The 16836-nt window shown below is 34.3% G+C and overlaps 1 protein-coding gene across 1 annotated transcript in view; it reads right to left on the reverse strand.

Moving 5' to 3' along the window:
• LOC150080537 (tight junction protein 1-like) overlaps positions 1–16836 on the reverse strand; it is a 489733-nt gene that overhangs the window by 156330 nt on the left and 316567 nt on the right. Inside the window, exons 18-21 of the mRNA XM_090380724.1 lie at positions 11948–12084; positions 11789–11839; positions 10934–11029; positions 465–550 (exon numbers count right to left, since the gene is read on the reverse strand). Coding sequence (XP_090236850.1) covers positions 465–550; positions 10934–11029; positions 11789–11839; positions 11948–12084 — 370 coding nt within the window. The remainder of the gene's footprint in view (positions 1–464; positions 551–10933; positions 11030–11788; positions 11840–11947; positions 12085–16836) is intronic.

Below are 16836 nucleotides of genomic sequence, written 5' to 3' on the forward strand. Positions count from 1 at the left end.
AGATATAAGTTGTGGCTCGGGTATGCCCCCCTTTTTTTTTTTTTTTTTTTTATTCTAATAATTCTAAAATTTCTTAACTTTTTATTTACATTTGATCTATATTTGGCCTATACTGGTTTATACTTGGTTTAGATTTAAATTACTTAGCATATATTGATCATTACAGAAACAGAGAACCTCTTGTCGTTTTTTGCCTTCAGTCTGGGTGGTTGGCCCCAGCTGAAGTCATCTAGATTGTCGGTAAAAAGCGATAATTTTTTTTTTTTTTTTGCATTTTCTTAAGTCCCTGATAGTATTATTATTTGATTGATTTACTTTTTCTATTATTTTCTATTATCCTTAATATTTTAATATTTTATATATATATATATATATATATATATATGTATATATATTTTTTTTTTTCAATTTAATGACAAAAAAGATAATGAAATTGACAATATATTAACAAAAAAACTGCAAACCTTATCAATAATATCTTTAATGGCACTAAGGCGAATAATTCCAGATTTCTGACTTTTAGGCATGTCATCAAACTGGCAATCAAGTTCTGAAATAGCAAATGACATATTCTATAAGATGGATTACTAAAAATACGTTATGAAAGTTATTTTTTTTATAAATTACTAAGTACATAAATCATGCCATGTAAAAAACAAAATAACTATTTAACTCTCATTTACTTATTGCTCCCCACCTTATTAAACAAAAATATAATGCTTATAACCATTTGCCATAGTGAGGAATACAATTACAATCATTGTAATTGCAATTGTTCTCCCTTTTGGGAGTACATCTGCAGATTTACATATTTCATGTGCAGGGGCTACGGATATATTTCTCTAGGGATAGATCTATGTTTGTAAGTCATTTCACACAATGTATCCATTAATATATTTACGAAATCTCTCTAGCAATGCTTCCATCTCTTATGTGTGTTCTAATTGGGCAATATAAATGGCAACACAAGAATTTGGTTTTATCGACTTCATTGACAGACGTTGATAAAACCAAATCAAGTGATATATAAATAGATGTAGAGCATATACATATATGTGCAAAGTTTTCATTATTACAATTCAAAACTCCACAACAAAAAAAAAAAAAAAAAGAAAGAAAGAAAAAAAGTCACACCACAGGGCTTGCCACTACTGAAAATTCACTGTTGGGTGGAAGTTCCACCCAACAGGTGTGTATCACAGTAAGCTGAGTGTTGTTTATCACAAGAAATAATTATTTATTGAAATAAATAATTATTTATTATGTATTTACATGAATAATAATTTTTGAATTGAAACTTTGAATGAGAATTAAAAAATTACAATTTTCTCTATTTCTCAGACATCATCAACATTATCATTATCAGCCATTTTCAATCCACTGCAGGATGAAGGCTTCTCCAGCAACTTTCCAGTTCCTTCTGTTTTGTGTAATGGCCATCTATTTACTGCCCGCAAACTCTTGAATTTCATCTATCCATCTCCATTGTTGTCTTTCAGGCTTTCTTTTATCTCCTCTTGGGTACTATTCTGTTATTTTCTTAGTCCATCTGTCATCATGTCTTTGAGCTATGTGTCCTGCCCAAGATCATTTTAGTTCTTTAGTTTTGATAAGAATGTCCTTTACTTGAGTTTACTGCCTAATCCATGTGTTTCTCTTCTTATCTAACAGTCTGATTCCTAATATAATTTGTTTCATTCTTCGCAGTGTAGTAGTAGTAGTAGTAGTGGCATGTGATGCAAGAAAGCAAATGTATGAGCTTATGCAGCATCAGCCCAAAAAAAAAAAAAAAAAATCACACCATTCCCTCCAAATGCCTGTCCAGTTCCTCCTTAAATTTATTCAACCTATCAACTTCCACAACGACAGATGGAAGTTTGTTCCAGCAATTAACCACCCGCTGGCTAAAGGCAAATTTCCGCACATCTAATCTACATCTGTCTTTTCTTAATTTGAATTTATGCCCCCTTAGGTTCGTAATCTGAACAAGTGGAAGGATCCCATCAGAATTCAGCGTGCTCAACCCATTCAAGGCCTTATACACCTCAATCAGATCACCGTGCAGGTGCCTAGTCTCCAGCCACTGCAATTTGCAGAACTTAAGCCTCTCTTGATAAGAGGATCCCTTCATTCCCCTCACCAATCTTGTTGCCCTTCTCTGTACACGCTCAAGTAAATCTACATCCTTCCTAAAATGAGGCCTCCAGACCTGTACGCAGTACTCAAGGTGTGGCCTGGCCATTGCCTTATACAGAGGGATAATCACCTCCTTTTACCTGCTAGCAAAATTTCTATATATCATTGACAAAACCACATGACCTGCCCTGGCAGCCTGTCTGCATTGCTCAGAAAACTTCATAACTGACTGCACAATTACTCCCAGGTCTTTTTCATTTTCTACCACCTTAAGTGTAGTACCAAACAGTTTGTACGTTTCTCTGGGGTTACTTCTACCCATATGCAGTACTTTGCATTTGTGAAGGTTAAACTTCAGTTGCCACTTCTTAGCCCATCTGCCCAAATTTTCTAGATCCTGTTGCAGTAACACACTGCCATTACTGTCATTAACAAACATGCCAACCTTTGTATCGTCTGCAAACTTCGACACTAACCTGATATACCTTCATCAATACCATTGATAAATACACAAAACAACAGTGGACCCAACACCGAACCCTGTGGGACTCCACTAATAACATTAGTCCAAGAAGAGCAGCACCCATTGATTACCACCCTCTGTCTTCTCCCACTCAACCATCCTTTTATCCATTGTAGCAACTTACCCTTAATACCATTCTGCTCCAATTTGTACAATAGTCTTCCATGCGCAACAGTGCAGTGTCAAAAGCTTTCCTGATATTCAAAAACAGTATATGATATCAAAATTATTTTTTGCATCCAGTTCCTTTGTAACCACATCATAATATCCTATCAAATTTGTCAGACAAGACTTTCCCTTAACAAACCCATGCTGTGTCTGAATTATTGCTGCAGTCTTGTCTAGATGATCCTGCAATGCATCTTTAACCAGTGCCTCCATTATTTTACCCGGAACAGAAGTTAAACTAACTGGTCTAGTTTCAGTTAGAGAAGCTGAAACTAACTAGTTTCAGCTTCTCTTCCATTCTTTTGTAAGTTCCCAAGTTTTACTTCCATAAGTCATGGTGAAGAGTATACATTGGTTCATTATTTTGTTTCAGACAAATTGTGTTATTGCTCCTCAGTATGTGACTATATTTCCTGAATGCTATCCATCCAAAATTTATTCTTCTTTTGACTTCCAGCCATTTATCATTATTACAGCTAATGACTTGTCCGAGATAAGTATATGAATCCACCTTTTCAATTTCTGCTCCTTCAATGATAATATCCTTTGCTGTGGCATACTTGTTCATCATTACTTCTGTTTTAACCATATTCATCTTTAGTCTGAAATTCTTACTAACTCTGCATAACTGATTAAGATTTTCCTCTAATTCTTATCATGGCTTATGATCACAATGTCATCTGCAAATTGTAAATGGTTTAGGTACTCCCCATTCACACTGACTCCTTTCTGCAGGGCTGTACAAATGGGGGTGCACTGGATGTGCTGCTGCAGGCCTCCAATTGAGTGAGCCATCAAAGTTTTAACAATAAATTAAAGAACTCCCTTAACCCCTTTTGCACCTGGGCCCCCAAGTATGTTTGCACAGCCCTGTCTTTCTACAACCAGTCCAATATTCTGAAAGCTCCTTCACGGGCAACAGTAAAAAACTTCAGAAATATTGTCTCCTTTTCGAACTCCTTTCTCAATTTTAAATTTGCTACTGTCTTTGTCTAGTCTAATAAAGGAGGTAGCGTTCTCATATATTTTCTTCAAAATCATAATGTATGGATGTCTATGCCATGTCTTTCCAGTGCCTGAAACATTGCCTTATGCTGTATAGAGTCAAATGCCTTTTCATAATCCACAAATGCCAGGCATAATGACACTTTATATTCATTTGCTTCATCCATTAGCTGTGATATTATGTGAAGGTGATCCACAGTTGAGAATCCTGTCCTAAAGTCAGCTTGCTCTTTCGGTTGATTCTCATCAAGTATTCTTTCTAATCTGTTAGTAACAACCCTTGTGAACAACTTATCGATGTGAGAAAACAAGGTAATTGGTCTATAATTTCAAATTTCTGATTTATCTCCTTTCTTATTCAGCAAAATTATGATTGCAACATTCCACTCCTTAGACAGTAATGTATTCTAATATATTTTCACAAAATACATTCCTAATATCTTTTTTGAAGAGCCTTGCTAGTTTCTGTGTCATGTCTCTTCCTCCTAATTTTAACAACTCTACAGTAACTTCATCTTCACCCGCGGCTTTTTGATTCTTCATTTACGGTAGGTGGTAGATGACTTTCATCAACCGGTGAAATACCAGCACTTTGCTTATTGGAGGCTTGAAGTGGTGAAACCCATGTTTAGTCTCTAGAGCAAAGTTTCCGGCATCCCCCTCCCCCCCATACTTCTCCTTCAACCCATGCACGGTACTAAGTACTATAGGTTTTGATACCTTTCGTGTTTGGGGTTTTCATAAAAAAAAAAAAAAAAAAACTTCAATGCATGTTCTACTCCATCAGGAAGGATATCGGGTATGTCGTGTGTGTTGCTAATTTGTGATCCATCTTCCCCACTGTTGGCATCATTCTCTGGTTCCTTATATAATACTTTATAGTATTATGAAGGAGTAAGTAGCAGAAGACTACTTATATATAAGTAGTCTTCTGCTAATTGAATTATGCCTTCTCTGCTATTTATAAGTACATTTGTACATTTTAGTATCATTTGTCTTCCTGTATTACTGCTCATGACTGCTGAATTAAGTCCTACTTTTCTTGTGTTAAATCTTCTTATGTGCTCTCTGAGTCTCTTTCTAATGGCTTTGTATAACTCAGTAGACTCAATTTTGTCGGTGTTTGTCTTGCTCTTTATTTGTTGTCTTTGGTTTATCATAACAAGTGTTTCTTGACTAATTTTTTCTTCTTCTTTAGATTTTATTTTACCTATAGGTTTGTTGGGCTTTATCACTTTCAGAAAGTTGTATTCTGATCAATATCTTGGTCCTAAAAGGTCTTCAGAAGCTCAAACTTGTTCCTAAGTTCCAGTACATACAGGTTTTTCTGCTCTTCTGTTATCTCAAAGACCTTTGTTTACTCAAGTCAGTTTTTTCCTTTCTTTTCTTACATTTATATCAAGTGTGCATCTTACCATTCTGTGATCACTTCCAACATTTACCTTGTTCAGGATGTTAACATTCACAATATATCTTTTTTTAGTGAGGATGAAGTCAATTTCATCAGTTGTTAATCCATTTGGGCTCTTACACGTCCACTTTCTGTTCACCCTTTTCTTGAAAAAAAGTATTCATTACTGACATTCATTGAGATTCTGCAAATTCCACAAGTCTTTCACCTCTTTCTTTTCTTTCACCAATTCCGAAATTTCCTATAGTTTCCATTTCTGTATTGTTTTGTCTCTTTCCAACCTTAGCATTGAAGTCCCCCATAATAATGGTGCAGAGAGTTTTCTGCTCACCTAGAAGTCTTTCAATTTCGGTGTATATTTCTTCAACCTCTTCATCATCATGGCTCGATGTTGGTGCATATATCATTATAATTTCTCAGATAAAGCACTGATTCAGAAACTTCAAATGAATGCTTTCTGTGGATAAGAATTCTAAATCATACATATTTTTATAATCCAAGTGGATTATAAAATCTTATCCTGGGTTAATAATATTTTAAAACTCATATCTGAGTATCTATAAATTTTGTAAATATTTGTTTATGGTCTGATACATGCATGATTAAACACAATAGCTCCTTCATTACTTATATATACACTAGAGCTTTCTGATAAAATGCCTTTTGCCTCCTGCCCAAATATAACTCAACTAATATTCTCTCCTAGTAATGCGAAATCATATGCCCAAAATGGTTAATGAATATTCTTGGGATAAGGCTACAACAGCAGTTATATACCTTCTGACTACTTCATACACAGTGTTCTAAACCAGTGATATTCAATCTTTCTGCTGACATGTCCCTTAGAATTTTCTCTGCGCTGCTTTTATACATTTTTTTTCTATATATATTTTCTTTTATATATTTTTTATAAAATTTATGTTCTCTAAATTCATTTTTGAGATGTTGTTGTTATTTTGGTTTTTAGGAGCATTAGCAACTAAGGCCATATTGCTCCGGTGCGGTGGTCATTCCCTGACCTTTCCGCATGCTCCGTATTTGGTGGTGACGGGCTCGAACCCCGGTCTAATCAAGAAGCGTGTGCTACGCACTGCTGCTCCTTCCCACCTGGCTACGGAGGCGCATTTTTTTTGAGATAATATCTGTTTATGATACCAATGACAACTAACAAATTATAATATGATTAATATATTAATTTGCCATATAGATATTGAAAATTTATAGATAATTTTTCAACAAAGCCAATTTCAAATGCCAGCATTCCCTAAAAGAATCTCACATAACTTCTAGGGGAACACATACCAAAAGTTAAATGCCATTGGTCTAAAAGATGATGATATTAATACCCATGTCATGCTAAGTCTCCTTGAGTCATGCATGAAGGAAGTCCAGTTGGCTCACAAGAACCAAATCCTCTGCCTACACTTTCCTACTAGCAGACTAATTAATAACCTTGGCAATATTCTCTAAATTTTTGAAGAATTTTTCAAGCTGTACTTATTAGTACAAGCATGCTAGAAAAGCTCACTCAGGTGTGGTACATAATTTAATAATATGACTGTTAAATGTTATGAACAGCTAATCTACAACTAAACTAATTATATAAACCTACCTGCCAACTTTTAGAAATCAAAGTCCAGAAGACCTTTAATAATCTGTTTTCCAGCTAGAGTGGCATTTTGCAATGTTGTTCTATATTATTAGTAATAATAACAATAAGTAATTAATGTGTCATGTAACACGAGAAAATCACTTGTCATTACAAATTGCAATAAACCATTCTTAAAATTATTTTCTTTGTTTGTATGTTCTAAAAGTGCTCTTTTTTTTTTTAATTTATGTTTTTTCATAAACTGACTTGGCACAGCATTGAGTATTGAAAATTCCTGCATTCTGGGGCCTTTCTTCATTAAGGGGAGGGGGGGGGGGTGTACAAGTACATACAACATGCAAATAGAGCCAAAATGACTGTTTAATGTTATTTACAAAAACAAACATAAAAGTTAAATTCATAACATAAGTATTAACACGAGACAAAACAACTAAAATACAAGATATGTTCTTTGCCTAGGAAATGGCAATTTCACTTTTTTCACAAGCAGACACAACACAGAAAAAAAAAAAAAAAAAAGAATTAAAAGAAAAATAAATAACAATGGAAAATATGAAATGGAAGGAATTTTTTATGCCAGAGCAGGGGTCTGACACTAGATATATTTGGAGAAAACAACACTTAGAGAAAATTCATCAATCCTCAGGTAACTGCATAATCCCATATATATTTTATTTCAACAGCAAATAATTAGTAGAATTAATCTAAATCATTTAAGAAAAATTAAACAGATAAAAGTGCAAATGAATCACAAAAAAATAGAAACACCACTATTCTAACATGCATGACAAAACCAAATCTACAGTGCATATAAAACACATGATTGTTTGTGTTTACTTACTTTACTTTACTTCAAAATACAAATGATATTAGCAATATAGGTTGACTTGTGAATTTATGGTGCCACCTGTGATATGAATGTGACCCTAAAAGGGCTAAAGTCAGTCTCTTTCAGTGGAAGGATCAAAGTGTCACAAAAGCAGATTTTGAGCACAGAAATGCATACAATTTTCAAATTATTTAAATGCCTACAATGAAATATAACCTTTACCACTTTGCTGTGTAAGGAAAATGCAGATCACATTTTAACCCAAGTATTAGGAGTTACAAGTACACATAAATTTTGTTATGTGGAAGTTTTTATTCCATATACCACTCGGCTGCTCGCTTAGATGTTATATATTTATTCGTGGTCAGAATAAGTTTGCTAATAGAGGATGCCCATCATCTGATGGGTGGCCTCTATTAGAGATGAACGTCTTGAAATTACCTTCACAATGGGCCCTTCAGCTTTATATAAACAGCGGATTCTCCTTCTTGTTGCTGTTTATAATTAAAATGATATTAGCAAGTCAAGTTGACTTGTAGATAATAGTGTCATCTCTGATGTCACCATAAGCCCAAACTCTAAAGGCTGAAAATTGGTTTCTATCACTGGAGGAACCAAAGTGTCTCTGAGACAGAGAAATGTGTGCAATTATCAAAAATTTTAATTCTACTTAGTACTCAAATAGTTACATAGATATATTGAGGTTTTCAGAGATTGCAAGAGAGACTCCTAATTTACATTAGATTTCTGACATCAATATACATTTTCTTTATTAAAATATATAATATAAATAATTATGATCATCACATTAAAAACCACTGATTAGTGAGTCTATATTTCTGACTTGTTCACCATACATGCCCCTATATCTTATTCAGGAGCTGATTAAATGAGGTTCTTTCCATTTATTCATTTTTTTTTTTTTTTTTCAGTTAAAACATGGCTATTTGATTAAATGTGAAAGAAAATAGAAAGACAAAAACAATACAATGATTCATAACTAAATATGATAACATGCTGCATAAAATAAAATTTTTTATCTTATGAAAGTCCATTCCTGGGTGTGTACATCATGGCATGTACCTTGAAATGTAAATAAATGAATTAAGATGAGTATACTGGAAAAAAAATTTCTAAATTAAAAACATCCAAAAACAAATTTATTAAAGGAGTTTTGGGGGTAGATGATGAAACTGAGGGAAGCTCATGGCTTTTGAAAAAGCTACATAATTTGAAAACAGCACACTAAGAGGCCTATGTTGTCAAACCAAGAACACCAATGGCAGACTAAGGAAACCCAAAGAAAATAGCCAAGCAATTGATCACAGACTACAAGGTATTATGAACAAAGCCCTCGTGGGCAGCACAGTTGATAGGATCACTGCCCTCCCCACACTGGGTGGAAAAGACCTGAGTTTCAGTCCTGTTGATGATGGCAGGTTATTTTTATGGGCCTTTTTCACAATGTGGCTGAGTTAGTTGGTCTCAGGCAAGGGTAGCACGATTTTTCTCCTAGAAACTCAGGTTTTTTGTCCAGCAAACAGAAAATTGACCTAATAACACATGCAATATACAGAAACTATACACAGAACAATATGGCCTTAATTGCTGATGCTTCTAAAACCATACTACACACTACATCAGCAATATTATGAACAGACCAATAAATTACAAATTGTGTTTTGCATAAAACAGGGCAAGAAATCCTTTAGAATCTTCTTATAGAAGATTATAAAAGGATTTCCATCCCGCCGTTTATTCAATAATTAATTTTTTCGAATATTTCTAATTTTAATTTATAAAAAATTTGCTCTAATATATTTCATCCTAACTGGTGTATTTGCATTTCACAGTATATAACATGAAGTAGACACCCAGAAAGGGTCACTGAATGCAGTAATCTTTGATTTTATCAATAATTATGTATTTCTTTATACAGTTTCATATTTAATTATAAGTTAACTTATGTATTAAGGCTGCTGTAGCCGAGTGGTCAGGCACACGGGTGCATAAGTACACATGCCTTGAGTGACCCGGGTTCAACCCATGACTGCTGAATATAGTGCTGTTTCCTGTATTCTCTCTCTACCTTGTGAACTCCTCTGACCATGTGGTCGTCCCGGAGTATAAACAGGACATTTATTTATTTCTGCAGTCTTTATATATATATAAATGCCATCAATGAAATATAACCTTTACCACTTTGCCATGTAAGGAAAATGCAGATTACAATTTAATCCCAGCATTATGGGTTACAGGTACACATAAATTTTATGTGGAAGTTTTTATTCCATATACCACTTGGTTGCTCACTTAGATGTTATACATTTATTCATGGTAAGAATATGCGGCTAAGGTAAAGAAAGCCTGCATGAGAAGCACGCAAAAGTTCGATGAAATTTACCGGTAAAAGTACTTTGCCGTAATGGCATTTGTATTGTTGGTCGCTCGGTAAATAGACGGTGGGTGTTATCGGTCTGAGGTAGAAATTGAATTCAGCGGGAACTTGAAACCCTCCCGAATTGGGGAAGGGGGGGGGTAGCATGACCTTTTTTCTTTAGAATCACTAATTGAATTACGAACAGAGTCATATTGGAAGTTCTGGTGTCATAAAAAATGTTCATAACGGAGTTTCACCGGTAAACGTTTTTGAAGTTTGCCATGCTTCTCGTGTGGGCTTCCTTTGCCTTTTTTTTTTCCCTTAATAAACAATTTATGCACTAGTCCACCAGTGATTCTAAAGAAAAAAGGTCAGGTTACCCCCTCCAATTCGGGAGGGTTTCAATCTCCCGTGGGATTCAATTTCTACTCCTGACTGATAACACCCACCATATGTTTACTGAGCGAGCAACAATACAAATGCCATTACGGCAAAGTACTTTTACTGGTAAATTTCATCGAACTTTTGCGTGCTTCTCGTGCAGGCTTTCTTTACCTTCGCTGAATAAGTTTGCTAATAGAGGCCACTCATCATATATCAGAAATAATGGCTCATAATTTAAAATAACTTTATAATAAAACTGAGAAAGTTCTTTTTTTTTTTCTAATAGTGGTAATATTTTTAAAACCTCTTGTTGCTTCACTTGGGTTAAGACAATGTAGCTGTTTTTCTGATGTTACACTTAACAAGACATCACTGGTAACAGAATGCAAAAAAACACTAGTTCACTACATTTAAAACTATTATTGTTGCATTTATGCCTTGTATACATTTTTTTTGTTGTTATTGCTGCTATGTTTAATACTTACGAGGGGAAGCATATACTTCAGGATAATCCTTTAAAAGTCTTTCTTTCACTACATCTTCTAGTGGTCCAAAGAGAACTACTGGTCGTACAAATCCAGCTATGAGTAAATGACACATAATTTCTCATTAATTTTCAATTAAGATTCAGTTTACTATGATAATTTAATTACAAAATAGTTTAATAGCTAAACTTAATTTAATAATAATAATAGACACATACTGTTGCAAAAAAAGGGCTTGTAGTACATAGTAGGGCCTCCTACAATGACTTACACATCTTCTACTAACTTCTGGCATATATTCACCTATATTCCTCCTGCAAAGCAGCTGCCAGTTTGGAATGACATTTTGGCTGCAGCCTAATCTAGTGCTCCAATCTGCCCCACAGGTGCTCAGTGGAATTGAGGGCTAAGCTCTCAGCAGGCCAGTTCAACTTTTCAATGTTGTTGTCCTCAAACCAGTCCTGTATGGGCCTTGATCTATAACGTGGAGCATTATCATGCTGATACTGACAGGGATTGTTTCTCTTAGTACTGTCACAGTGTAGGTAGTGCATAATTGTCCAAAACATCCAAGTAGTTCAAGAACTTTATGGTTTCCGACACTACCACCAACAGACTAAGTCCAAACTCATCTCTTAATCTCCAACAGTATTAAGTTTTGAAAAATACAAATATGGATTTAAATATGTATTTAAAAAAGCCAAGGTATATCATATTATACATTGAAAATTCATTTCAGAATTAGGATTACTGTACTACTTTAACCACGGTTTAAAGTAGAATTAAGAATATATTCAATCTTTATAAAACAAATTAAAAGACTGAAATCCAAACTAAATATAAGAAATCACTTACGATGTTTCAGTGTCACTTGTTCATAAGCAGGAAACTTTGTGATTGCATCAGCTATAAAATAAAAACAATATACATATTTAAGGATTATTTAAAACTATAAAATATTTCTCAAATATTTTTGATAGAAATTTTGATAAAATATTAAACTTTAAAGCATACCAAAAATAACATCCTCCCAATGATCTTTGCTTAAAGATTTAGATCGGCGGGCTCGCCGTTTGAAGAAACTTCCACGGCTTTCTGAATCAGCATCCTTTTTAATCACATTATGGTGTGCTTGGGCAAGTTTGTTAGCTCTGTTTGAAAATAATTAAAATGTATTTTTATAATGTGATTCAGAATCATAATTTATCACATTTGAAACTACACAGAACTTGTGTAAATTTACAATTGTCTCTTAAATTATTTAAAGGCTTGTGATTCTTGGGCATTGTACAGAGGTATGGATATACACATTGTGAAATTGAGCCTATTCTGCCACAAAAGATTATTTTCTAAATTTCACTTAAGTTTATTTTCTAAATTTGCAGATTGTACAAAGGTTGGCAAGATGGTTAAGGACAGGAATCAAGCCACACTACTGCAACAAGACATAAAAAATTAAGCAGATGAGCTGAGAAGTGGCAATTAAAGATTAATATTGATAAATGCAAGGTACTGCATATGGGCAGCAGCAATCCCAGAATAACACACACCAATTGAGAGGTACTGCACTCAAGGGTACAGAAGGAAAGAGAACTAGGAGTAACTGTACAGTCATATATGAAATTCTCTGAGCAGTGCGGATATGGGGGGTTCTGTAATGATATGCAGAAATTGCGATGTAATGAAGCAATGGCTAGGCTGCATCTTGAGTACTGTATACAGGTCTGGAAGCCTCATTTAAGAAGGATGTTGAACTGTTGGAGCAGGTTCAAAGAAGAGCAAACAGGATTAGTCAAGGATGTTCCTACCAAGAAAGACTTCAGTTCTTCAAATTGCAGCACTCTGAAACCAAGCACCTGTGACAAGGCCTGATTTAAGTGTTTAAGGCTTTAAACAGATTGAGTAAACTTAATGCTGATGGCATCCTTACTCTTTTTTCAGACAACACAAACGAGAGGACATAAACTTAAATTTAAAAAAGAATGGCTGCAGGCTAGATTTGTGAAAATTTGTTTTTGGGCAGAGAATAACTGATTGTTAGAATAAACTTCCATCTGGTGTTAAAGAAGTGAATAGTTTGAATAAATTCAATGAGCATTATTAGAAGGTGTAATGGGTAGAGTTTTCTTTTTGTTAGATAGTATGAACCAGAGCTGTAATGCTCAATACATTCTATGTTGATATCAATATTTGTAAAATAATAAGAGAAGTTTACCTCAATATAGTACGTATAACACTCCCGTATGATACTCTCCAGAAATTAAAATGAAAAAATTGAAAATCTTACATTAGAGTAACAAATAATTAAAATCCAATTTAACACAGAATTAAAATGAATTTTTAATTGTATTAAATTGGATTTTTAAAAATTAAGAAAATAAGATAATTAATTAAAAGAATTTAATGAAAAAAAAATCTCCAGGTGTAACCTATTGATACACACAATTATGGGGGATTTTTCGAACAAGGAAGGAATATCGTTTTGAAATTTTTTCTTTAAATTCTTTTAATTAATTTTCTTATTTTTAATTATGTTACACTGATTTTTAATTGTGATAAATTGATTTTAATTGTGCTAAATTGATTTTAATTGTGTTAAATTGGTTTTTAATTATTTGTTACTCTAATGTAAGATTTTTTATTTTTTGTTTAAATTTCTGGAGAGTATCATACGGAAGTGTTCTACGTACTATATAGAGGTAAACTTCTCTTATTATTTTACAAATTTTTCTTTTTGTATATCACCAGCAACAAGAAAACTTGAAGAAGAAATGCCAGAAGAGCAAGCAGGTTTCAGAAAGGGTAGAGGAACCAGCAGTGCCGGATTAAGGTATGGGCTAGCAGGGCCCTTGCCTGGGGCGCCATTATTTAAGGGGAGTAAAAAAAAACAGAAGAACTATGAGGTGGGGGGGAAATGTATTGTTTGTAAAGGGCGCCAAAAAATCATTCTGTTTGGGACGCACTGGGAACCAGAGATCAGATCTCAATTCTACGTCTGATTGTTGAAAAATGCAAAGAATTCAATGTTCCAGTTGCTTTGTGTTTTATACATTATTCAAAAGCACTTGACTGTGTTCAACATGAGAAACTATGGGAAACGATGACTAATATGGGATTCCCAATCTGCATAATTTAGCTGATTAAGCTACTATACCAGGAACAGGAAGGAACTGTAAGAACCAACATGGGAAACACAGACTTTTTCAAAATCAGTAAAGGTGTCAAGCATGGCTGCATTTTGTCAGATAGTATGAAAAAAAATTTTTAATCCTAAAAGGATTAAAGGATCTTTATGCCGAAGATATCATGCATGAAGCCAGTGCTGTCATGGTATGGTAGGCATCCAGGCAAATGCCTAGGGAGGTGGTTGGGTGGGGTGCTTTGCCACTGTGCAGATTATTTAATTTTATGGGTAATCCATATGCCCTAGGCAAATGTTTGATTTGCATAGGATACAAAAATATCTCACGATGCACTGCACATTTGGAAGATTTAGATACTGGCATCAAAATTGCAAGACTGAAGATATACAATCTTTTTATATGCAGATGATACTATGCTAATTTGCAATTTCAAGGATCATCTGAAAGAAACTCTGAGGACAGTATGTGAAGCAAGTAAGAAAAAATGGCTATTTCTGAACGTGAGTAAAACTAAAATTATGGTGATTGGTAATAATCTCGGATCCAGCAAAATGGAGGTTAATGGGCAAGATATCGAAGAAGTTGATAAATTTGATTACTTAAAATCAAGAATAAATAAAAATTGTGACTGCTCAAATGATATAAAGAGAAGACAGGCAATTGCTAAAATGTTGGTCACTGATCTGATGAAATTATGGAGAGATCAAGTTTTGCCCCTAAAGATGAAACTGAGAATCATTGATTCTATATTTTTTTCAGTTGCCACATATGGATGTGAAGGATGGAATCTGAAAAGCATTGATAGGAAGAAAATTGAGGCATCTGAAATGTGGTGTTATGGGAGAATACTGCATATTTCTTACCTTGATCAAAGAACAAATGAGTGGGTATTGAATAAAATTGGCAGGCCTAAAATTCTTCTTCATAGCATCAACAGAAGAAAAGTTTTTGGACACATAGCAGTGAGGGCTAACTTTCTTTTGCAGAATATAATAGAAGGAAAAATTGAGGGGAAGAGGAGTGGAAGAAGACCTGCAACTGTCATGCCCAGCCAGATGGTCACTGATGGGATTAATGAACTTCTGAGAATGACAGTTTGTGATGCCACTCGTAGAGCACAAGATTGATGCAGTTGGAGGAAATTGTTGGTGGCCACAACAGCTCCTCAGTGAGCTACATGACTGGAAGAAGAATATATCACCAGCAATAAAACAATTTACAACAAAGTTTTTAAATCCTCTGGTCCCAGTCACAGAGAATATAAATGTAACTTTACTATTAAAAATTAACTTTTCAAGATTTTAGTTACTAAATGCAAGATGAAATGCATCCATCAAATATTATTACTATGTATGTGAATAAAACAGTTAAAGGCTAAGGTGATCCACATAAAGGTCATTCAAATGAAAACTCCAAAACCAATTAAATGCATATTATGCAGAAACTGGTAATAATCCACTGTCAGATCAGTCAAATTATTGACTAAAGTCTGCTGGAAACACTAAGTAGCAACATGGCACCATCTGCTGGTGCTGTGTTGGAAACAATGTTAATTGGAAACAATCAGTTTTCAAGAGTGTAGCACCCTTGAAGTCATCACTAAGGTAGTGATGCAATCTGAATCCAATTTTTTAATGCAGAAGGAATAAGACCTGCTGAAATTTATCATAGAACATTGGTTCAGTATCATGAGGCATGCATGAAGCAATGCCATGTTTATGAGTGGGTAAATAAGTTTAGGAACAGTATTGAAAGTATCGAGGTTCTCTTCAACCAGGGCAAATACACTGTGTCATGACACCAGAAGTTATAAAAAATATAAGAACTCACATTGAAACTGTTACAGTAGTATTGATGAAATTGCCACACTGTGCACGATTAGTGCTGGTTTGGTATATATTATCATTAACGAGAAGTTGTAGTTTCATAAAGTATGTACTTGACAGATTCCTTGGAATTCATTTAACTTTGCTTCCTGGATAGCATGAATGCAAAAGAGATGCCTTCTTAGAACACATGACTAGAGATGAATCCTGGATTCACTATTACACATGAGAAAGCAAATGTGCAAATCTAGAGTCATGCCATACAGGCTCACATCAACTAAAGAAAGTTCATATACCCAAGCATCATCAGACAGTTAAGTGTTACTCCATTCTGGGATAATAAAAAAGTGATTCTGGAACATTATCTGGAATGAAAGGAGAAACAGTGATGAATAACAATATTGTGATGTGCTTCTGAACTATTTAAAGCCAGCAATTCAAAATAAACATTGTGGTTTGCTATCCTCAGGTGTGTGCCTGCAGCATGCCACCATTCTCATGCCACCCATTTTACAGTGAATCACATATAGAATATAAAGTTTGAAGTGTTTTAACATCCTTCAGATTCACTAGACTTAAATCCATATGGTTATCACCTATTTTTTATCCACTAAAAGATGAACTAAAAGGATGATGCTTCCTGTCAGATGGAGAGGTCAGGTGGCAGTGCATGAATATCTTCAACAACAACCATAAAACTCTCTCAAGGAATCCAGAATTAGCAGCACTGGAGGAAGAATGCTGAATGTAATAGGGACTGTGCTGAAAACTAATGTGCATGGTTTCCTTGTTGTTTGTGAATAGGAAATTGTTTGTTCAAGGAAACCATGAACTAATAATGTGCATGGTTTCCTTGTGTTAAACAACTTAACTTTATTTTATTTTATTTTTTTTTAGTTTTCATTTGAACAACCTTTGCATTTATTATTAGCAG

Source organism: Mastigoproctus giganteus, chromosome 9 (genome assembly GCF_048544385.1).
Source record: "Mastigoproctus giganteus isolate SK-2022 chromosome 9, ASM4854438v1, whole genome shotgun sequence".
Taxonomy (NCBI): domain Eukaryota; kingdom Metazoa; phylum Arthropoda; class Arachnida; order Uropygi; family Thelyphonidae; genus Mastigoproctus; species Mastigoproctus giganteus.